Source organism: Culex pipiens, chromosome 3, assembly GCF_016801865.2.
Source record: "Culex pipiens pallens isolate TS chromosome 3, TS_CPP_V2, whole genome shotgun sequence".
In the NCBI taxonomy this organism is placed as follows: Eukaryota; Metazoa; Arthropoda; class Insecta; order Diptera; family Culicidae; genus Culex; species Culex pipiens.
Window position 1 is genome coordinate 169,089,543 of NC_068939.1, and position 25,474 is coordinate 169,115,016.

At 37.4% G+C, this 25,474-nt stretch overlaps 1 protein-coding gene across 1 annotated transcript; it reads right to left on the minus strand.

Annotated features, from left to right (window-relative positions):
• Positions 1-998: 998 nt before the first annotated feature.
• Positions 999-24,314, minus strand: LOC120426332 (ATP-binding cassette sub-family A member 2-like). The gene is made up of 6 exons (XM_039591092.2): positions 23,987-24,314; positions 7,332-7,452; positions 5,217-7,269; positions 4,455-5,155; positions 2,783-4,398; positions 999-2,719 (listed from the first exon to the last, which is right to left on the minus strand). Exons 1-6 carry the CDS (start codon positions 24,194-24,196, stop codon positions 2,525-2,527), a joined length of 4,896 nt encoding a protein of 1,631 aa, XP_039447026.1. The 5' UTR covers positions 24,197-24,314; the 3' UTR covers positions 999-2,524.
• Positions 24,315-25,474: the final 1,160 nt, after the last annotated feature.

Genomic DNA, 25,474 nt, shown 5'->3' on the forward strand with positions numbered 1-25,474 from the left:
GCATGTTTCAAAGGCCCCTATCATGCTGATCAATACCGGCGCCGGCCACGACCAGTGGTAAGACACGGGGAAGGGGATGTTAGTCCAATACTTGAGTGATGGAGACCGCTAAATCGGCTGCGTCTCCGACAGAGTATCACATCAGTTTTGAGGGGTTAGTAAAATGGGTAGCATAACCACATTTTAATTCTAAAGGCACATCTATGCTATCAATCATTTTAAAACTCAAAGTATACAGAATTGTAATCAGCCTTAAAAGTTTTGAATGTCATTAAACAAAAATTTAAGCCTTTTCCTAAATTATAATTTGGCCTCAACCGCATGAAATAATATTACTCCAGCCAAGAATTAGTTCAGCCAATTTTCACACACACACTAAACCGGTTCAAATTTTAGTTTCGGCTGAACTTCTCGAATATGAGATTATTTGGTTTAAATCATTAGAAATTAAAGTCAAGTAGGCTTACGGTTCTTCATGGGAGAAGTAGTGTTGTCTATTTTGAACTCATAAGCATTTTTTTTTTGCAATTTTTAACAATTTCTTAGTTGTTTGGGACAAGTTGTTGCGATATTTTTTTAACAGTTGGTGTCTTAAGCTCCTAACCAGAGTACAGGGCTTTTAAAGATAAGATCGTTCATTGCAACGCAGCAGGGTGACCACTCAAATCTAATTTTCAAGTTCCCGACTTTTTCCAGACTTTTCCAGAAAGCTCAAATAATAGGCATTTCTTATCTAAAGAATGATTTCAAACAAAAAACTCTCTGTAGAGAAATATAAGAAAAGTCAATATCAACTATCGAAACACAATTTTACATTAATTGAAAAAAATCCAACTATTTGCAATTTTTGTAAACACAGAAACTAAACAAAAAAAAAATACTTCAAAAATTAAAATTCATTATTATGATTCAGAGTAGAAACACAAACAATTATTCGTAATAAAAAAATCGAAAGTTCAACAATACTTATAACTTTTATGTTATATATTTTTTAAATTGGTAAACGTATAGTTTTTGATATACTTCGTTCCAACTGGAAATGGCAAAAAGTTAAAGATAACTGAATTTTAAATTTCATTCATATTTTCCCACTTATTTTAAGCAAAATGTTTGAAGAGACATTTTTTTTAACAATTTTGCAATAAATTTCTTGGATATTTTTTTTTGCAATTTCAATATTTTCTTCATGTATTCAAAACGTAAAAAAGATTTTCAATTTTGGATTTTATTCGATATTTAAGTTTTCCGAAAACTGAAATGATAAATCAAGCTTTATCTATAGAAGGTAATTTACCCATGTTCACAAAAAAAGTTCAAGGACACCATTTGGAAAAAATATATTTGAAATTGCTTAATGAATTTAGTTAAACAACTAAAAATACTTACAAACATAAACCATTGCCAAACTCAAGTTGGTATCTGTTTTTAAATATTCAATCTATGTGACAAAATGAAATATAACCATAACTCTAAGCTGGACATTAGGCTCTATTTTTATTTTAGTTTTTCATTAACTTGACGTCTTGTTGATAAACAAAAAATAATAGAGATCATTTGATTCATAAAAAAATATTATCAAAATCTGTGTCAACTGCATCCAATATTTATTAAGATTTTGGATGTCTTAAAAACCTTTTCCATACTCAATAAAATTGAAATAGTTAAAAGAACCTTAAATTAATAGTAAGTCACTAAAGCAGAATTGAGTGAATTCAATTTGAAAATTGTACAAAATATTACAAAATTATTGAAGAGTTAAAATTAATTTTAAAACAAGTATGCTTGGAATTCCCGACTTTCCCGACTTTTTGACAAAAAATCATAAATTCCCGACTTTTTCCCGAGTCTTGGCGGATTTTGGCGAATTCCCGACTTTTTCCCGACTTTCCCGATTTCCCGACTTGAGTGGCCACCCTGAACGCAGGTGACGCTGGTTAGTATTGCCTTGATAGATGTTATGTCTGCCTATAGGTGGATCAATCGTAACGCGCACTGGATTAACAATCCAGAAGTTGCCGACTCAAATCCCGCGGCGAACAAAAACAAATCTATCTGTGTGTACATGTTGGCCGTCATCCATAAAGTGTGTAACGCTCTAGAAGGGGAGGGGGGGTCTGAGCAAGTGTGACATTGCATGTTATAAGTATAGGAAAAGCGTGATAAAGGGGGGGAGGGGGCCAAAGAACATTACCATGAAACGCAAAGTTGGTAGGATCCTAACGGATCGACTTTGATTGATTATTATCTTTAAAAGCCTGTACTTTACCGTATTGAAATCAATTTCCCAAAAGAAAATTCCTCGCAAAAACTTGGCCTGCACGTTTATGAAGATGCCAAAAACCACAAGAATGGCTTGTTCAAGAATAGACACAACTAAAATGCACTTTTTCTCATACAAAATCGCATTTAAAGCATTTCTTTCTTATTGAGAATGCTGTTGTATATGGTTTTATCCCTCTAACGTTTACTTGTGATATTACTTATACAAACAGTATTTTAGGCTGTGAAGGAAAAAAAAAAAAAATCAAACCACATCCACCAACTGGCAGGCGCGTGATTCGCCCGTGGGCGGTCTAAAGTTAAGAAAAATGTCTTCCAAAGAGGTTTCGTTAATCGAGAAGCTTTGCACGAGGCTGGCATGGTCGTGTTTGATGGCGGTGATACCAGAAAACAGCTCGGACAGCAGGATCGGTTCACGTACGAGGAATTTTAGGATGCCCTGCGAGATGGAGAAAGAGAGATGTTACATTGCGTTTCTGTTAGGGGGGTGGTGCCAACTTACGTCGTGTTCTTCCTTGAGCTCGCAGGGGTGGAATTGGGCCTGGATGGTTTGAATTAACGCGCAAGTCGCGACCGGATCGTTACCGGTGAGCTTCAACAGCAGGTTGAACCCTTTGCCGTACTTTTCCTTCAATCGCTGGATGAAGCCGATGCAACGCAGCTGCCCGTCGACCATGATCGACAGCCGGTTGCACAGCTCTTCGCACTCGTCCATGCTGTGCGAGGTCAGAATGATCGTTTGATCGTGCCTCTGCAGTGCCTTGATGCGACTCCACACGTAGTGGCGTGACTTGGGGTCGACTCCGGTCGTGGGTTCGTCCAGGAACACGATCGACGGATTGCCGAGCATCGCTAGGACGGTGTTGACCTTGCGCTTTGTGCCGCCGGAGCACTCGTTGGTGCGGCTGTGGGCGAACGACAGGATGTCCAGATCGGTGAGCCACATGCTGATGAAATTGTCCGGTGTTTTGATGTCCTTCATGAGTGCGGTGTACTTGACCAGCTCGTACGGAGTCATAAAGTCTAGGAGGGAGTCGCCCTGCGGACAGTAGCCGTACTGAGCCCGGTAGTCTTTGCTGTGGGACGATCGCACGTTCTGTTCGTTCAGATAGATGGTTCCGTCGGTGATCGGCAGGTTCTGGGTGATCATCTGGAACGTACTCGTTTTGCCAGCTCCGTTCATCCCGAGCAGTCCGAAACACTCGCCACGTTTCACGGCGAAGCTGATTCCGCGGACGGCCGGTAGATCCAGGTAGCGCTTCTTCAAGTTGTGCACCGCGATCGTGTGCGGCGAGAATGGCGGCTGTTCGTTGGTAATCAACTGATCGACCATCTTGTTCTCCGCGTCCACATCGTCGTCAACTTCGTGCCGTAGTTCGTAGTTCGAGTCCGGTTGATCAATAGCCCTTCGTTTCCTTCTTTTGGTCCCGCAACTGAGAATAACTTTCAAGGTAGCAGACATTCTCACCTTTCTGGTGACCAGCGCCTCCCTCCGGTAGATGTTCTCGATGAATTCGTTCAACAGCAGTGCGAAAATGATCACCATGATCGGTACCACCACGTAAAGATACGTCAAACTGAGCGGTTTAATGCCGTCCCAGGTCGGATTTCCACCGAAGGTATTCTGCCGTACCAGCGCTTGAATCTTGCTCACCTTCTGATTCTCGTACACGACCCGCAGCGAGTGCTTGAGCGCAAACTCCGGGATCGGGTGCAACAGCAGTATCAAGCCGTCATTTTCACGGATCTTATCGGCCCCGTCCGACAGAAGAAACACGCCGCAGACTCCGATCAGCATGAGGTAACTCATGCAGGTCACCGCCGTGTCCATCTTGTCGACGCACTGGCTTACGATGTAGATCACCAGCAGGGCGACCAGTCCGTACAGGATCAGAATCCCTACAATTTGACCGTGCTCGTACCGGCTGAAGACGCTCTCGCGATCCATGTTTAGCGCAAAAACAAACACTAGCAGGCAGATGATCACGTGGAGGGCAAAGTCAAACGCCAGCGTGGTGCCCCAGTACAGGTACCGGTTTACGTTGTGCAGCTGCTTGAAACCCGTCGACGCTTCCAGATACGGAAGCTGCAGGTACTGCAAGATGTACAACATAAAGGCTGCAATGGTAAGATCGCGTCAGTCAGATTCCTTCGAAATCACTCTTCAAACTTACACAGAGAAATTGCTTCGGTGAACAAATAAGGCGCAAACGAGTCCACCTGTAGCCGGCGGTTCGACGGGCTATTCTTCGCCGTCACATCCGCCTCCGGATAACCGTAGTAATGCAGCAGCAGATTGCTGGCCAGATTGATCGCTATCCCCGAGCTGTGCAGCAAATTGTTATTGTGCAAAACCTTCAACTTGTGCTCACTAACGTTAAACTCGATCGCCGCCACCAGCTGATCGTGGTATCGAGTGCGATCTTTCGCGGCTTCAGCCATCAGAAAACCATCCACGTCCACGTCCTCCGTCACGATCAGCTCCAACCCACGGAAGAACGACCCGTTCTTCAGGTCGACCGGCCGATCGTTACCGTTCACCACGATCACCGCAAACGGGCGCTTGATCGAGCCGTGGTGCAGCACGATCGAATCGTACTCGGTGCGGTAGTACCCGCCGCTGAACAGAAAGCACAGAATTGTCACCGCAACCGGCAGCGCGGACATGATGCCGTACATGTGCAGGTTCCGCCGGATGTGCAGGAGCTTTTTGTACGCGATCGCGCGCATCTGGAGCGTCGAGGGCAGAGTGATTCTTTCGTACTTTTGTGGGCTGGTGGGCTCGCGCACGAAACTGGCCGACCGCGACGTGATGGGTGCATCCGGGACGTCGATGCTGGCTTCCACCTCCAGGGCTTTGTTGTGCGAGGACGAGCTGGAAGAAGGGTTTGAATTAGTGGGTTATTTCAACGAATGTTCCTAGTGAGGTTTCTTACTTGAGAAAAACTTCCTCCAGCGTCGCGTTGGTGATGCTGATCGAGTCGATTCCCAGCTCGTCCCGGTTGTCTTCCAGTTCCTTCAGAAGGGCGGCGTACGCGTCAATGTAGCTGTACGGAAGCGTCACAGCGAAGAGCGACTCGACGGCGGGTCTTTCGACCACCCTGCCAACGTGATCCTCTATCGTGGCCATCACCTGGCTCCGTTTGAAGTCGTTACGCTTGAGCAGCTTCAGCGTGTAGCCTTTGCCGTAGTGGTGCTTCAAGAAGATCGATGTTCCGAACGCGATCAGTTCTCCGTTTTCCATGATGGCGATCCAATCCCCAAGGACGTCCGCTTCCTCCATAAAGTGCGTGGTGATCAGTATGGTGTGATCTTTCTTCAATTTCAACAACACATCCCAAATGTCCCGACGCGATTCCGGATCCAACCCGGACGTCGGTTCGTCAAGTATCAACAGCTTGGTTCGGCCAATGATCGCGTTTGCCAAGCACAACCTTCGCTTCATTCCGCCGGACAAGTTCGACAACACTTCTTCGCTTTTATCCGACAAATTGACCCGCTCCAGAATCTCGTCCGCTTTGCGTTCTGCATCGGCCATACTCATCCCGCGGAGTGCCCCGAAGAAGACCAGGTGCTCGCGGCAGTTCATGTACCCGAGCGCAACGTTGTGCTGCGGACAGAAGCCAATCTGCTGACGGTAGTTGCTCGCGTTGTCGTCGCCGTCGATTTCGATCCGGCCCGAGGTACGTGGCGTCATGCCGGTGATGATGTTCATCGTGGTCGTCTTGCCAGCGCCGTTGTGTCCCAGCAGGGCCGTTATGCGGTTTTTGTAAATCTTCAGCGATAAGTTCTTCACGGCCGTCCGCGTTCCATACGAAGTTTTGTAAATCTTGTTCAGATTGCTAATCTTGACTACTTTGTCCAAATGATCTCCTTCCTCCATCACGCCCTTGTGGGCGCCGTCAGCGTCATCTTCCGTCAAGCTCGAGTTGTCCAATCGAGAGTTGATCTTGTTCTTTCCTTTCTGGTAGTAATCGCTGCTGAACAGGAACAGATATCCTTTTGGTGTCCCGTAACGACCGGGCCAAACGTTCGAAATGTAGAACCACAAAAAAGTCCACAAAAGCGTCCCAAACAGCTGTAAGGTCAGCACTCCAAACAAATTAATCCGTTCATTTCCGGGGTACCCAGTGAGGAACGCGTGAGCCGCCCTAAAGCTGTGCCAAGAGTTTTGAAAGTTGTTCAAAATCGAAATACCCACGCTAAACCCAGCCATCGGGAATATGGACAGCAGTGCTTCGAAGCGCACCTGCACGATCACCAAAATCAGCGGCGCAAGGTAACAGATTGGTGCCACAATCGTTGCGATCGTCACCGATTCCAGCAGGGCGCTGATGAAAAATGTGTACGCGATCATACACGTTATGAACAGCAGGAAGAGCAGGCTCGTGCTAACCATCTGCGCTGCCGTCTGTTCCCAAACGGAGGCCGCACACGAAATGACCACACACGCCATGGATATCAAGCCAAGGTGAAGCAAATTAATTCCAAAAACGGCAACCTCGTTCCAGTAGCTGTACGGGGTCGCGATCTTCAGATATTCCTTCATGCCGGATGCTTTCTCCTCCACCAGCGGTACCAACAGTAAGTATGTACATGCCACAGCAACAAATATCGCCACCACAATGCACACCGCATAGATCTGGGACGCCTCCTGGGGCCGGGCACCGCCCAGCGGCACGTGCTTGAACTCATACTCGGGCAGCACCTGGTCCGCTAGGCCCGTACGAAGCTCCAAAAATGATCGCTCGATCGCGTACTGCAGCGCCAAAAATCCACTCTCAAAGTACTCGTTTCGATCTTTCAGGTAGCTCGTAAACAGATCCCGCGAGTACACCTCACCCGTGCGAAAGTTGTTGTTCTTGGTGCGGATCGTGTAGCTCAGTCGGGTGTTGACCGACGAGTTGGAGTCGAAAACGATCGCGAAAAAATCCGACGTCACGAGGAGGGCATGTTCCAGCTCGGTGGTCGTGGTAAAACTTTCAACCCCTGAAAGGAAGAAGATTGGGTCAATCGGGGCAACGAGTAGGACATAGCCACAAGATACTTACGATCATGAGTGACAAACAGTTTCATTCGCGTGTGCTCGATCAACTCCTCGGTGAAATCATTGCTGGGTGCATACAGCAGCTTGCTGAATGATCCCGTTGGATAGAAAGCGACAACATCATCCTGAAGTTTTGCGATTAAAAAATATTATTCAAAACATTGTTTTTGCATTTTGTTTACTAAATTTCATACAGTAAGACATTTTTGCGATTATTTGTGAGCAATTCCAGCCCAAAACAGGAATTTTTCAGGTACTTTTTTCTCGACCCTCTCCGATTTCAATGAAACTTTGTAGACATGTTATCCTACGCTTATATAAGCCATTTTTGTGTATATGGAGCCAGTTCCACACGATAATGACATTTGAGAAGGGCGTAAGTGTTTTAAATATTTTTGTAATTCGGAATTTAAATATTTCTGTCTCTCGAAGCCGTTGCATCGTATCAAAAAGTGGTCAAAGACAAACTTGTAGGAAATTTGACGGGCTTTTCGATAGAAATACACTGAAAGAAAAAAACAGTCAACATTTATGAGATTTTTTGATTTTTAAGTTTAAAAGTCAAATTTGAGGGGGAGCCCACGATTTTTTTTCGTTCAAAATTTTTGTGAAGATAGCCTAAGATGTTACAAAAAGACTCACGAAAAATGCAGGATGGAGCAACTCACCTAAAAAAATACAAAAATCATTTACTGAAACTGTTTTTTTGAAAAGTGCTCTAAACATCAAAATTTTCAAAAACCGAATACGGGAATCGATTCTCCAGACAATTTTACATAAATGTCTCCATATTGACTACTGTCCTAAGTCCAATCCTTGTGAAGTTACAGCGGTTTTAAAAATAAAAATGTTGAAAAAATAGGTTTTTTGATGGTTTTTGGCAATTTCTATATGACAGACTTGATTTTTCAGTCTCGTAAATATTTTTACCGGAAAGCTCGTCCAATTTCCCATAAGTTTGTCTTTGACCACATTTCAATTGGATGTATGGGCTTACAGATATAAGCTTATTACATTGCTCATAACTGAAAACATCATATTTTTTCAGTGTAGTATAGTAACCTGGATAGTAAATTAGCTTATATCTGTAAGCCCATACATCCAATTGAAATGTGGTCAAAGACAAACTTATGGGAAATTGGACGAGCTTTCCGGTAAAAATATTTACGAGACTGAAAAATCAAGTCTGTCATATAGAAATTGCCAAAAACCATCAAAAAACCTATTTTTTCAACATTTTTATTTTTAAAACCGCTGTAACTTTACAAGGATTGGACTTAGGACAGTAGTCAATATGGAGACTTTTATTTAAAATTGTCTGGAGAATCGATTCCCGTATTCGGTTTTTGAAAATTTTGACGTTTAGAGCACTTTTGAAAAAAACAGTTTCAGTAAATGATTTTTGTATTTTTTTAGGTGAGTTGCTCCATCCTGCATTTTTCGTGAGTCTTTTTGTAACATCTTAGGCTATCTTCACAAAAATTTTGAACGAAAAAAAATCGTGGGCTCCCCCTCAAATTTGACTTTTAAACTTAAAAATCAAAAAATCTCATAAAAGTTGGGTGTTTTTTTCTTTCAGTGTATTTTTATCGAAAAGCCCGTCAAATTTCCTACAAGTTTGTCTTTGACCACTTTTTGATACGATGCAACGGCTTCGAAATACAGAAATATTTAAATTCCGAATTACAAAAATATTTAAAACACTTACGCCCTTCTCAAATGTCATTATCGTGTGGAACTGGCTCCATATACACAAAAATGGCTTATATAAGCGTAGGATAACATGTCTACAAAGTTTCATTGAAATCGGAGAGGGTCGGGTACAACCGATTCCCTATTTGGCATGGAATTGCTCTTGTGCGATATCAAATTAATTATCCAAAGAGAATAAAAATAACAAAAGACAACTTTCTCAAAAATAAATCGTTAGGACTCATTAAACACGTGTTCTTTATTTCTGGAGCAACATTTGAAAGGGGCGGTACGACATTGCTCTTACGGCCTTTCATTACACGCGTTTAAATGGGACGAAAGGCCGTAAGAGCAATGTCGTACCGCCCCTTTCAAATGTTGCTCTGGATTTATTGTTGCGGTTGCGTGGCATTTCGAATAACTTTTTTTTAAGAGGTTGTCGTCCTCTACAGGACACCAAGGAAAGTGGCTCTTTTGTGCGTTCTGCTAACATGAAATGTTACGTAGTCTATTTTAATAATTTATTTCGGCCATGATATTTAATTCGACATGGACATGATGTATGTACTGGTAAAAGTGATTCCACTCTTTGATTTGGCTTCCATGGGTTTGGTCAAGTCAAAACCTAAAACTGTTTCGTAAAGTATTACTTTTCGATACTGGTGCTGACAATTTCGTACAATTGAGTGCTGTGATAAACTTTTCGGCACTGTTATTTTTGGTGACGAAAACTAGGCCATATCGTAGCCCTAGAATGACAGGAAAAGGAAGTATTTTCAAAACTGAATTGCAAAATAATGAGATTGAGTGCACACTTCTTATATGCTTTCAAGTATCTATCCTAGCAACGATAATTTTGATCAACGATGAAAGTCAACTTTTAAACACATGTGCACTGTTAGGGTGACAAGAAAAAAAAAGAAAACTTTTGAAAAACATATTTGGTACCCCTTGGCAGTCTATTCACGCCAGGTTACACATGACGCCATTTTGGATTTTTCTGGCGCCAATATTTAGAGAATAATTAGTGCTATTTAGTGCTCCAAGGGCAGATTTAGTGCTCTTCAAATTTCCATACAAACTCCCATACAAAATATTGACACTCACGCCAGGTTACACATGCCGCCATTTTGGATTTTTTTGGGGTCAAAATTTAGAGAAAAATTAGTGCTATTTAGTGCTCCAAGGGCAGATTTAGTGCTCTTCAAATTTCCATACAAACTCCCATACAAAATATTGACACTCACGCCAGGTTACACATGCCGCCATTTTGGATTTTTTTGGGGTCAAAATTTAGAGAAAAATTAGTGCTATTTAGTGCTCCAAGGGCAGATTTAGTGCTCTTCAAATTTCCATACAAACTCCCATACAACATATTGACACTCACGCCAGGTTACACATGCCGCCATTTTGGATTTTTTTTGGGGTCAAAATTTAGAGAAAAATTAGTGCTATTTAGTGCTCCAAGGGCAGATTTAGTGCTCTTCAAATTTCCATACAAACTCCCATACAAAATATTGACACTCACGCCAGGTTAAAAATGACGCCATTTTGGATATTTTTTTGGGGTCAAAATTTAGAGAAAAATTAGTGCTATTTAGTGCTCTAAGGGCAGATTTAGTGCTCTTCAAATTTCCATAAAAACTCCCATACAAAATATTGACACTCACGCCAGGTTACACATGCCGCCATTTTGGATTTTTTTGGGGTCAAAATTTAGAGAAAAATTAGTGCTATTTAATGCTCCAAGGGCAGATTTAGTGCTCTTCAAATTTCCATACAAACTCCCATACAAAATATTGACACTCACGCCAGGTTAAAAATGACGCCATTTTGGATATTTTTTTGGGGTCAAAATTTAGAGAAAAATTAGTGCTATTTAGTGCTCTAAGGGCAGATTTAGTGCTCTTCAAATTTCCATACAAACTCCCATAACAAAATATTGACACTCACGCCAGGTTACACATGCCGCCATTTTGGATTTTTTTTGGGGTCAAGATTTAGAGAAAAATTAGTGCTATTTAATGCTCCAAAGGAAGATTTAGTGCTCTTCAAATTTCCATACAAACTCCCATACAAAATATTGACACTCACGCCAGGTTACACTTGCCGCCATTTTAGATTTTTTGTGTAAAAATTTAGAGAAAAATAAGTGCTATTTAGTGCTCCAAAGGCAGGTTAAGTGCTCTTCAAATTTCCATACAAACTCCCATAACAAATATTGACAATCACGCCAGGTTACACATGCCGCCGTTTTGGATGTTTTGGGGTCAAAATTCAGAGAAAAAATATTGCTATTGAGTGCTCCAAGGGCAGATTTAGTGCTCTTAAAATTTCCGACAAACTAAACAAAATTTTGACTGGGTTACACATGGCACCATTTTGAATTTTTTGGGATCAAAATTTAGAGAAAAAATAGAGCTATTTAGTGCTCTTCAATTTTCCATACAAACTTTATGATAAATTTCTAAATAAAGTTTCATTTGAAAACTTTTAATTAGTTTTAATAAATAAAAAAAAATAATATTAAGTAGCTGGTGATGAGCTACAGGCTTAAAATTCAAAAAAAAAACTTTGATTATGACCAAAATTAATAATTTTTCAACTTGTATGCATCAGTGCTCTGGCTGGTGATATGCAAAAGACTTGAAATTGAAAATAAACTTAGATTATGACCAAAATTAATGATTTTTCAACTTCTATGATTTAGTGCTCTGGCTGGTGATGAGCAATAGACATGAAATTTAAAATATATTTTCATTATGACCTAAATTAATGATTCTTAAACTTCTATGATTTAGTGCTCTGGCTGGTGATGATCAATAGACATGAAATTGAAAATATATTTTCATTATGACCTAAATTAATGATTTTTCAACTTCTATGATTTAGTGCTCTGGCTGGTGATGAGTAATAGACATGAAATTGAAAATATATTTTCATTATGACCTAAATTAATGATTCTTAAACTTCTATGATTTAGTGCTCTGGCTGGTGATGAGCAATAGACATGAAATTTAAAATATTTTTTGATAATGACCTCAATTAATGATTTTTAAACTTCTATGATTTAGTGCTCTGGCTGGTGATGAGCAATAGACATGAAATTGAAAATATACTTTGATAATGACCTTAATAAATGATTTTTAAACTTCTATGATTTAGTGCTCTGGCTGGTGATGAGCAATAGACATGAAATTCTAAATATACTTTGATAATGACCTAAATTAATGTTTATTCAACTTCTATGATTTAGTGCTCTGGCTGGTGATGAGCAATAGACATGAAATTGAAAATATACTTTGATAATGACCTTAATAAATGATTTTTAAACTTCTATGATTTAGTGCTCTGACTGGTGATGAGCAATAGACATGAAATTTAAAATATATTTTCATTATGACCTAAATTAATGATTCTTAAACTTCTATGATTTAGTGCTCTGGCTGGTGATGATCAATAGACATGAAATTGAAAATATATTTTCATTATGACCTAAATTAATGATTTTTCAACTTCTATGATTTAGTGCTCTGGCTGGTGATGAGTAATAGACATGAAATTGAAAATATATTTTCATTATGACCTAAATTAATGATTCTTAAACTTCTATGATTTAGTGCTCTGGCTGGTGATGAGCAATAGACAAGAAATTTAAAATATTTTTTGATAATGACCTCAATTAATGATTTTTAAACTTCTATGATTTAGTGCTCTGGCTGGTGATGAGCAAAAGACATGAAATTGAAAATATACTTTGATAATGACCTTAATAAATGATTTTTAAACTTCTATGATTTAGTGCTCTGGCTGGTGATGAGCAATAGACATGAAATTGAAAATATATTTTCATTATGACCTAAATTAATGATTTTTAAACTTCTATGATTTAGTGCTCTGGCTGGTGATGAGCAATAGACATGAAATTGAAAATATATTTTCATTATGACCTAAATTAATGATTTTTAAACTTCTATGATTTAGTGCTCTGGCTGGTGATGAGCAATAGACATGAAATTGAAAATATACTTTGATTATGACCTAAATTAATGATTTTTCAACTTCTATGATTTAGTGCTCTGGCTGGTGATGAGCAATAGACATGAAATTGAAAATATACTTTGATTATGACCAAAATTAATGATTTTTCAACTTCTATAATTTAGTGCTCTGGCTGGTGATGAGCAATAGACATGAAATTGAAAATATACTTTGATAATGACCTAAATTAATGATTTTTCAACTTCTATGATTTAGTGCTCTGGCTGGTGATGAGCAATAGACATGAAATTGAAAATATTCTTTGATAATGACCTCAATTAATGATTTTTAAACTTCTATGATTTAGTGCTCTGGCTGGTGATGAGCAATAGACATGAAATTGAAAATATATTTTCTTTATGACCTAAATTGATGATTCTTAAACTTCTATGATTTAGTGCTCTGGCTGGTGATGAGCAATAGACATGAAATTGAAAATATACTTTGATTATGACCTAAATTAATGAATTTTCAACTTCTACGCTTTAGTGCTCTGGCTGGTGATGAGCAATAGAAATGAAATTGAAAATATACTTTGATTATGACCAAAATTAATGATTTTTAAACTTCTATGATTTAGTGCTCTGGCTGGTGATGAGTAATAGACATGAAATTGAAAATATTCTTTGATTATGACCTAAATTAATGAATTTTCAACTTCTATGATTTAGTGCTCTGGCTGGTGATGAGCAAAAGACATGAAATCGAAAATATTCTTTGATAATGACCTCAATTAATGATTTTTCAACTTCTATGATTTAGTGCTCTGGATGGTGATGAGCAATAGACATGAAATTTAAAATATATTTTCATTATGACCTAAATTAATGATTCTTAAACTTCTATGATTTAGTGCTCTGGCTGGTGATGAGCAATAGACATGAAATTGAAAATATATTTTCATTATGACCTAAATTAATGATTCTTAAACTTCTATGATTTAGTGCTCTGGCTGGTGATGAGCAATAGACATGAAATTGAAAATATACTTTGATTATGACCTAAATTAATGATTTTTCAACTTCTACGATTTAGTGCTCTGGCTGGTGATGAGCAATAGACATGAAATTCTAAATATACTTTGATAATGACCTAAATTAATGTTTATTCAACTTCTATGATTTAGTGCTCTGGCTGGTGATGAGCAAAAGACATGAAATTGAAAATATTCTTTGATAATGACCTCAATTAATGATTTTTAAACTTCTATGATTTAGTGCTCTGGCTGGTGATGAGCAATAGACATGAAATTGAAAATATAATTTGATAAATGATTTTTAAACTTCTATGATTTAGTGCTCTGGCTGGTGATGAGCAATAGACATGAAATTCTAAATATACTTTGATAATGACCTAAATTAATGTTTTTTCAACTTCTATGATTTAGTGCTCTGGCTGGTGAAGAGCAAAAGACATGAAATTGAAAATATTCTTTGATAATGACCTCAATTAATTATTTTTAAACTTCTATGATTTAGTGCTCTGGCTGGTGATGAGCAATAGACATGAAATTGAAAATATACTTTGATAAATGATTTTTAAACTTCTATGATTTAGTGCTCTGGCTGGTGATGAGCAATAGACATGAAATTCTAAATATACTTTGATAATGACCTAAATTAATGTTTATTCAACTTCTATGATTTAGTGCTCTGGCTGGTGATGAGCAAAAGACATGAAATTGAAAATATTCTTTGATAATGACCTCAATTAATGATTTTTAAACTTCTATGATTTAGTGCTCTGGCTGGTGATGAGCAATAGACATGAAATTGAAAATATATTTTGATAAATGATTTTTAAACTTCTATGATTTAGTGCTCTGGCTGGTGATGCGCAATAGACATGAAATTGAAAATATTCTTTGATAATGACCTCAATTAATGATTTTTAAACTTCTATGATTTAGTGCTCTGGCTGGTGATGAGCAATAGACATGAAATTGAAAATATATTTTCATTATGACCTAAATTAATGATTCTTAAACTTCTATGATTTAGTGCTCTGGCTGGTGATGAGCAATAGACATGAAATTGAAAATATACTTTGATAAATGATTTTTAAACTTCTATGATTTAGTGCTCTGGCTGGTGATGAGTAATAGACAGGATATTGAAAATATACTTTGATAATGACCTAAATTAATGTTTTTTCAACTTCTATGATTTAGTGCTCTGGCTGGTGATGAGCAAAAGACATGAAATTGAAAATATTCTTTGATAATGACCTCAATTAATGATTTTTAAACTTCTATGATTTAGTGCTCTGGCTGGTGATGAGCAATAGACATGAAATTGAAAATATACTTTGATAAATGATTTTTAAACTTCTATGATTTAGTGCTCTGGCTGGTGATGCGCAATAGACATGAAATTGAAAATATTCTTTGATAATGACCTCAATTAATGATTTTTAAACTTCTATGATTTAGTGCTCTGGCTGGTGATGAGCAATAGACATGAAATTGAAAATATATTTTCATTATGACCTAAATAAATGATTCTTAAACTTCTATGATTTAGTGCTCTGGCTGGTGATGAGCAATAGACATGAAATTGAAAATAAACTTAGATTATGACCTCAATTAATGATTTTTCAACTTCTATGATTTAGTGCTCTGGCTGGTGATGAGCAATAGACATGAAATTGAAAATATACTTTGATAAATGATTTTTAAACTTCTATGATTTAGTGCTCTGGCTGGTGATGAGTACTAGACAGGATATTGAAAATATACTTTGATTATGACCTCAATTAATGATTTTTCAACTTCTATGATTTAGTGCTCTGGCTGGTGATAAGCAATAGACATGAAATTAAAAATATACTTTGATAAATGATTTTTAAACTTCTATGATTTAGTGCTCTGGCTGGAGATGAGCAATAGACATGATATTCTAAATATACTTTGATAATTACCTCAATAAATGATTTTTAAACTTCTATGATTTAGTGCTCTGGCTGGTGATGAGCAATAGACATGAAATTGAAAATATATTTTCATTATGACCTAAATAAATGATTCTTAAACTTCTATGATTTAGTGCTCTGGCTGGTGATGAGCAATAGACATGAAATTGAAAATAAACTTAGATTATGACCTCAATTAATGATTTTTCAACTTCTATAATTTAGTGCTCTGGCTGGTGATGAGCAAAAGACATGAAATTGAAAATATAATTTGATAATGACCTAAATTAATGATTTTTCAACTTCTATTATTTAGTGCTCTAGATGGTGATGAGCAATAGACATGAAATTGAAAATATAATTTGATAATGACCTCAACTAATGATTTTTCAACTTCTATGATTTAGTGCTCTAGATGGTGATGAGCAATAGACTTGAAATTGAAAATATACTTTGATAATGACCTAAATAAATGATTTTTCAACTTCTTTAATTAAGTGTTCTGGCTGGTGATGAGCAATAGACATGAAATTGAAAATAAACTTAGATTATGACCTCAATTAATGATTTTTCAACTTCTATGATTTAGTGCTCTGACTGGTGATGAGCAATAGACTTGAAACTGAAAATATGCTTTGATTATGACCTAAATCAATGATTTAAGAACTTATTTTAATAGGTGTTGTAGCTGGTTATGAGAAAATTGCAATTGAAAATGTTCTTTGATATACAAGATGATAAGATGATAAGTCAGAGCACTGATTCATACAGGTTGAAAAATCATTAATTTAAGTTATAATCAAAGAATATTTTCAAATTCAAGTCTATTGCTCATCACCAGCCAGAGCACTTAATCATAGAAGTTGAAAAATAATTTATTTAGGTCATTATCAAAGTATATTTTCACCAGCCAGAGCACTAAATCATAGAAGTTGAAAAATCACTAATTTAGGTCATAATCAAAGTATATTTTCAGTTTCAAGTCTATTGCTCATCACCAGCAAAAGCACTAATACAAGTACCTACATACAAATTGAAAAATCATTAATTTAAGTCATAATCAAAGAATATTTTCAATTTCAAGTCTATTGCTCATCACCAGCCAAAGCACTAATTCATACAAGTTGAAAATTCATTAGTTTCGGTCATAATCAAAGCATATTTTCAATTTCAAGTCTATTGCTCATCACCAGCCAGAGCACTAAATCATAGAAGTTGAAAAATCATTAATTTAGGTCATTATCAAAGTATATTTTCAATTTCATGTCTTTTGCTCATCACCAGCCAGAGCACTAAATCATAGAAGTTGAAAAATCACTAATTTAAGTAATAATCAAAGTATATTTTCAATTTCAAGTCTATTGCTCATCACCAGCCAAAGCACTAATTCATACAAGTTGAAAATTCATTAGTTTCGGTCATAATCAAAGCATATTTTCAATTTCATGTCTTTTGCTCATCACCAGCCAGAGCACTAAATCATAGAAGTTGAAAAATCATTAATTTAGGTCATAATCAAAATATATTTTCAATTTCGTGTCTATTGCTCATCACCAGCCAAAGAACTAATTCATACAAGTTTAAAAATCATTAATTTAGGTCATAATCTAAGTTTATTTTCAATTTCATGTCTATTGCTCATCACCAGCCAGAGCACTAAATCATAGAAGTTGAAAAATCATTAATTTAGGTCATAATCTAAGTTTATTTTCAATTTCATGTCTATTGCTCATCACCAGCCAGAGCACTAAATCATAGAAGTTGAAAAATCATTAATTTAGGTCATAATCAAAATATATTTTCAATTTCGTGTCTATTGCTCATCACCAGCCAAAGAACTAATTCATACAAGTTTAAAAATCATTAATTTAGGTCATAATCGAAGAATATTTTCAATTTCATGTCTATTGCTTATCATTAAAGAAGTTTAAAAATCATCAATTTAGGTCATAATCTAAGTTTATTTTCAATTTCATGTCTATTGCTCATCACCAGCCAAAGCACTAAATCATAGAAGTTGAAAAATCATTAATTTAGGTCATTATCAAAGTTTATTTTCAATTTCATGTCTATTGCTCATCACCAGCCAGAGCACTAAATCATAGAAGTTGAAAAATCATTAGTTTAGGTCATAATCAAAGAATATTTTCAATTTCAATTCTATTGCTCATCACCAGTCAGAGCACTAATTTGTACAAGTTGAAAAATCATTTATTTATGTCATTATCAAAGTATATTTTCAATTTCATGTCTATTGCTCATCACCAGCCAGAGCACTAAATCATAGAAGTTGAAAAATCATTAATTTAGGTCATAATCTAAGTTTATTTTCAATTTCAAGTCTTTTGCATATCATCAGCCAGAGCACTGATGCATACAAGTTGAAAAATTATTAATTTTTGTCATAATCAAAGTTTATTTTGAATTTTCAGCCTGTAGCTCATCACCAGCTTTTTAATATTGTTGTTTTTTATTTATTGAAACTAATTAAAAGTTTTCAAATGAAACTTTATTAGAAATTTATCATAAAGTTTGTATGGAAAATTGAAGAGCACTAAATAGCTCTATTTTTTCTCTTAATTTTGATCCCAAAAAATTCAAAATGGTGCCATGTGTAACCCAGTCAAAATTTTGTTTAGTTTGTATGGAAATTTTAAGAGCACTAAATCTGCCCTTGGAGCACTTAATAGCAATATTTTTTCTCTGAATTTTGACCCCAAAATATCCAAAACGGCGGCATGTGTAACCTGGCGTGATTGTCAATATTTGTTATGGGAGTTTGTATGGAAATTTGAAGAGCACTAAATAGCACTAATTTTTCTCTAAATTTTCACCCCAAAAAAAATCCAAAATGGCGTCATGTGTAACCTGGCGTGAGGGTCAATATTTTGTATGGGAGTTTGTATGGAAATTTGAAGAGCACTAAATCTGCCCTTGGAGCACTAAATAGCACTTATTTTTCTCTAAATTTTGACCCCAAAAAAAATCCAAAATGGCGGCATGTGTAACCTGGCGTGAGGGTCAATATTTTGTATGGGAGTTTGTATGGAAATTTGAAGAGCACTAAATCTGCCCTTGGAGCACTAAATAGCACTTATTTTTCTCTAAATTTTGACCCCAAAAAAAATCCAAAATGGCGGCATGTGTAACCTGGCGTGAGTGTCAATATTTTGTATGGGAGTTTGTATGGAAATTTGAAGAGCACTAAATCTGCCCTTGGAGCACTAAATAGCACTAATTTTTCTCTAAATTTTGACCCCAAAAAAAATCCAAAATGGCGGCATGTGTAACCTGGCGTGAGTGTCAATATTTTGTATGGGAGTTTGTATGGAAATTTGAAGAGCACTAAATCTGCCCTTGGAGCACTAAATAGCACTAATTATTCTCTAAATTTTGACCCCAAAAAAATCCAAAATGGCGGCATGTGTAACCTGGCGTGAGTGTCAATATTTTGTATGGGAGTTTGTATGGAAATTTGAAGAGCACTAAATCTGCCCTTGGAGCACTAAATAGCACTAATTATTCTCTAAATATTGGCGCCAGAAAAATCCAAAATGGCGTCATGTGTAACCTGGCGTGAATAGACTCCCCTTGGCTCGTAATATATAAGCCAATTCAAGCAAAACATTGTAAAACGGCCATTGTCATTTTTCAAAACATTGAGAAAAACAAGAATGAAATTTGCAATTAGTTTTTCAATTCCTATTTCAAACCAATTAAGCAAACTGCGAAAATGATTTACACAACATGTGTAAAAATGGTATAGTTATGCATCCTTAAACTTAAATTGATGGAAAAATTCAATTATTACGATAAAATTGATGAAAAAAGAACATAAGCCCCGAACGATTGTTTTACTCGTGTGGGATCGTATTCAGCCCTTTGCGTTTTAGCGCCTTTGTAAACATTGACAGTTTCGTTTTCCACATGGTCCCTGGGCCAAACAGGATGACGGTTTGTTTTTGTTGTTATTTTGTTTTTGGCCAAGCAGGCCAAATCAAAACAGAATTTTTTTCACTTTGCAGAACTCAATTTGATCAAATCTGTAATTTTTGCGATCAAAAACATCGTTCCAACTTTTTTTTTCGCGTGTTAAAAAAAAATTCACCAAAAATTCCGCGGAGGCAGTCTTTTTGAAAAAGTTGGAACGATGTTTTTGGTCGCAAAAATTACAGATTTGATCAAATTGAGTTCTGCAAAGTTCTAGGATCATCTAGACATCCTAACAAATCACTGGAAAAAAGAATCGTCTTGATTGGGTGAGTTATGCCCGAGAACCAGCGAGTTGAAGTTACCGTTCCAACTTTTTTGGGAGGCTTGGGCGTCCGTGTAAGTTGGACATGCGTTGGGCGTTCCAGTGTTAAAGTGAGCCTCTGTACTGTTAATGTAATGACGTTATCAACCGATTTGTGGTTGAAGTTACGATATGAGAAAGTGTTCCTTCTTGACTAATTTGAAAAAAAGAAAGTGGTCAAGTTGAAAAGAAATTGGTTCGCGTGATAGTGGAACTTCTAGGAATGGGTTCAACTTCAATGTCAGGAAGAAATCTCTAGTTTTATCGCAGTTATTAAATCCTTTGACATTTTAAGTTAAACAGTATTTTATAACTATAACTTCATATTTCGTTTATTGTTCCGATACAGTTGTCCATTCTATATTTTCATTTGCCACATTCATCTCGTAGGTTCTTTTTTCTTTTATTTTCTTTCCAGCCCGTAACAGCCAGTTCCGAACTCCGTAAAGGTTTCCACCGATGGAGTTCTGTCTTCAGCCGCAGTTCATTATTTACTTTATAATTGTATTTAATTATTGTATTTTTTTTACCGAAAAGAAGCAGGTTTTTATGCCAGCATTCTAGTGGCTTTTCCTGTCCAAGGAAATTTGATCAAATAAACAAACAATCAATCAATCAATCATTAAATTTTTCAACTGATTAACAAAATTTGTGCTGTTTTTGGCGTGCTTGGGAGCGTTCATTTATTACGTAACGCAAAAAAAATGGTTTTTAGACCCTCTCCTCCCTCTCGTAAATTTGTATGAAGCGTAATACGGTTTCCGATCCAAGCCGATTTACCCTATACAATCTGTTTGATTCATTCCACTTAGTTCAATTCTCGGAAATCGAATTTCTAAACAGAGTCGCACCGAGCAACAACAGTTAATGCGATTCGCGGAATTTATACGAATACAAATACAGTACAAAGGGGAAATTTACCCATTTTCAGCACAGTATTCCGACAACTTTTTCTTACTTTTGCAGTTTTTTTTTTTTTTGCAGAAGAGTGTGAGTGTCAGATTAAAACGTTACTTAATCCACCCTTAGGTGGTTGGTGCCTTCCTTACATTTAAAGGGTAATGCTATCCAGTGGCAGTGCGTGGCCGAATGGTTACGCTGTCCGCTTTGTAAGCGGATGTTTCTGGGTTCGATTCCCATCTGCTCCAACCTTCCATCGGATGAGGCAGTAAAATGTCGGTCCCGGCCTTGGTTGTTAGGCCGTTAAGTCATTCCAGGTGTAGGAGTCGTCTCCATGCCATAAGTACAAACAACACACCAAACCAAGCCTACTCCGGTGGAATCGCTGGTGGCGGTTGGACTCGCAATCCAAAGGTCGTCAGTTCAAACACTGGGGTGGAAGGTTCCTTGGAGTAGAAAGAGGTTTGGGTGCTCTCCCCATTCAAGCCTTCGGACTCCTAGGTTCGAGCAGAAACTTGCAATAGAGACCACAAAAGACCCGGGGGTCGTTAATGTGGATGGTTTGATTTTTTTTTTTTTTTGCTATCCAAAATAGACACAAAAGGGCGGACCTTTCTATCAATTTGACTCATTATTCATGCCATCAGATTGGGTAGTCATCTCTTCATAATTCAGGGCACTTCTGTGCTTATAACTTTTGATTGGGTTGTCAGATCTTCAATCTTTTAAACTCGTTAGAAAGGTCTTTTGATAACCTATCCGAGGACAGGTCGCATGATTGATCCGGACAACGTTTTCATCAAAATATCTGAGATCCGGCTTCCAAAAAGTGCCAGATCTAAAATTTTTTTTAGCTCGTTGGAAAGGTCTTTTCAATACCTTTCTAGAAATGTATAGCATGACGGGTTTTCTTATAAAAACTATCCTTTTTACAATCTTTCGGACTTTTATTAAAATTGTTTTTTTAGCATAACTTTTGAAGTACTTATCTAAACTTCATTATTTTCAATAGCGACTTATGGGACCCCAAGACGGATCGAATGAGACCAAAACAGACAAAATCGGTTGAGCCAGTGCCGAGATAATCCAGTGCAATTTTTTTCTATCAACATCCCACCACACACACAGACATTTGCTCAGAATTTGATTCTGAGTCGATATGTATACATGAAGGTTTTATTTTATAGCCTTTCCTCAGTAAGGTGAGGAAGGCAAAAAGGGATTTTTCCCCTAGTATGAACGCCAGAAAGGCATATAGCTAGCTAGTGAATGATTCATACGTAAATGTTCGAGCTAACTCAGCAATACTTAACCCTCGAGGCGTCTATGCTGCTGCTCATAAAGAATTAGTCAAAAGTCCTTTTATTTTGGTTTGCAGTTTGCATCTAAAGCTGCTCTCACGCACACTAGCACGCCATTTGTTTGGCAGGCTGGTAAAAAAATTAACCTCAATCTTTTTCGTGTACGTACACTCAACCCCCGGTGGTTGGTCACTTTTTCGTTTGACACTTTTTTAGTTTCCAGAGTTTTTTTTGAAAAGGACCAATAAACTATTGTCTTTCATATGTTTATAGGACCTAATCAAAAAAAAGTCGAGGTTTGTACCCCGTTGGTTGGTCAAAGTCAAACTAAAAAGTGACGAACTGTCACTTTTTACACGGCGCGTGTACACGGCGCATGTATTGCGTACACGCAATACATGCGCACGTAGATAACTCTATAGATTGGTTTTTAACCGTTTTAACCTATTTACAATAGCGTTGTGCTAATCGTTTCGACGTATTTGGTGAGCTATATGGGTGTGACCTGTGACTAACGCATGCAGATAGTTCAAGCAACGCTGGCAAGCACTTTTATTTAGTTTTCCAACACTGGCAACTTTTACTGGGGCTACGGCAAAATGCTCGTTTGGTGTCCGGCCCGTTTGGATTGATACAATTTATTATTAAAATTTATTGACCAATCTGTATACTAGGCATTCTGTACCTCGATCTGTACTATACTTGTATGGGGAAATTATTGATTCAGTGACAAAAGTTCACAAAGCGAACACTGGCGCAACTGCCGGAAGGTTAATGCCACGATTGAGTTTCCCAGGTAGCGATAGCATTACTATCTTATCGCACTTTATTCCCATTTATTAAGGCTAGTTTCAAAATTTGAAAGCTGGGTAAAGCAAAAACGCCACAACACAAAAGTGAAATGAGGGAGAAATTTAATATGAGAGTGTGTGCGTGCTTAAGCTGTGCTCCGTTTCAACTCAATATGTTGATGATTTTGAATCGACAATGTATCGTATTTCCGGTATTTTCGCTTAGGTTGGCATAAGCACCCTTTCATTATTGTATACCACATGCGCTGTTTTCTACTTTACTGACTTCACTTTCCATTCATTTTGTTCTACTAGCTGTTACGCTGTTATACAAGCTAAAAATCGAAATTACTGCAAGGGGAAATTGAAACGACAATATCTGGAGCAACATTTGAAAGGTCGAAAGAGCAATGTCGTACCGCCCCTTTCAAATTTTGCTCCAGATATACATCATTTTCAATAGTTCAGGACATTGGGGCCAATTCATACGTAAACACAAACCAAACAGATCTAAACAGCGAATGACCGCACAGGTTAAAGCTGCCAGAAATAAAGGACTAACAACAATCATTCATGTTCCAAATCCCACTTTTCATACGATTTTTTGAGTTCAGGTACTACAACCATAAAAATTGTTATATGGGTTGAACTGAAAAATTCGTATGAAAAGTGGGATTTGGAACTCAAAAAATCATGATTTTTGGTAAGGGTGTGCGGTATGTGCATTTACCTCCGTGAGTTCCGCTGTAGAGGGCTGTTTATTCACAATGTTTACATAGTTGAATCCACCTTGCTTAAATCCAGTTCGAGTAAACACAAAAATAGCCACAACGGCAATAGGAAAAACTGTGTTTATTATGTTCCGAAAAGGATGGCGTCGTTTCTCCGTGAGGCATTTGTAGGAGAACACCTTTAACAGGTTGGTTCCTTCCAACACCATAATGTAAGCTGGCAAAACGCAACTTTCGCTGCATCTTAAAGATGCATTTTCTTTATTATCTTCTTCACTTTATAAACAATTATAAAAAAGGCCTAAACTTCCGACGTATACGAATCGGTGACTAATTTCACACTGACTTTAACGTTACTGCCATGTTGCCATTTTTTTCGGTGGGAATCTGTATTGTCCCAGAAAAGTCTGTTGGGACTCCAGACTATTATGCACTGTAACTGAAAATAACACTTTACTGAGTTCGTTTTCGCACCTCCCCATATAAGATTTTTTCAGTTCAACTACGAGGGGAAATATACCCATTTTAATCACTCTAAGCCGTTCGACCAATTCTAATCACTTTTGCAGTTTTCGGCTATTATTTAAATCAACATTTTTTGATACATCAACAATGGAGAGTTGCTTGCTCATTTTTATTTGAGCTGTTTGTTACTTTGAAACAGTCAAAAACACTTTATGAAAGCTGTATTTCATGATCAAAGTGCTGATAGGCCACGAGCTCCACTCACATTGAAATGTGTGAAATTGTTTTAATTATCAAATTTTTTGAACAAATTATTTGTATCCTAAAGTGGGGATCAAAATATTGATTAATCATAAGTATTTTTTAATAAACAAAAAATAAAAACGTTACTTAATCCACCCTTAGGTGGTTGATGCCTTCCTCACATTTAAAGGGTGATATCCAAAATAGACACAAAAGGGCGGTTTTCAAAATATCTGAGATCCGGCCTCCGAAAAGTGCATAAATAGCATAGCATAGCATAGCATTGGTGTCTACCCGTAGCTGCTACTTCGTTATTGACCAGGACCCCCAAACATTGCTCCGTGGACCACAGATGAAAAGTAGGAACCAATCATCACCCCTTCGCAATTTTCAAAGGTCCATATCATGCTGATCAATACCGAAGCCGGCCACGACCAGAGGTAAGACACCGGGAAGTGGATGGGAATGTTAGCCGATACTTGAGTGATGGGACCGCTAAATCAGCTGCGTCTCCGACAAAGTATCACATGAGTTTTGAGGGGTTAGTAAGATGGGTATGAGGTCAGGATTCACTGTGGTAGGTGATGCGACCATAAGCAATTTGTTTATCGGCTGAAATTTTAAAAATCTTAGGCAGCCGGCTGCGGAAAGATAGCTATCTAGGGATTTAAATATAGTATTAATTCGACCGCGATTCTCCAAAAATTCTCCGTCGGCGTGCCTTCCGATCAACGGTGATGTAGGAAGGGCTTCATTAATTGAAATGATTTTATATCATA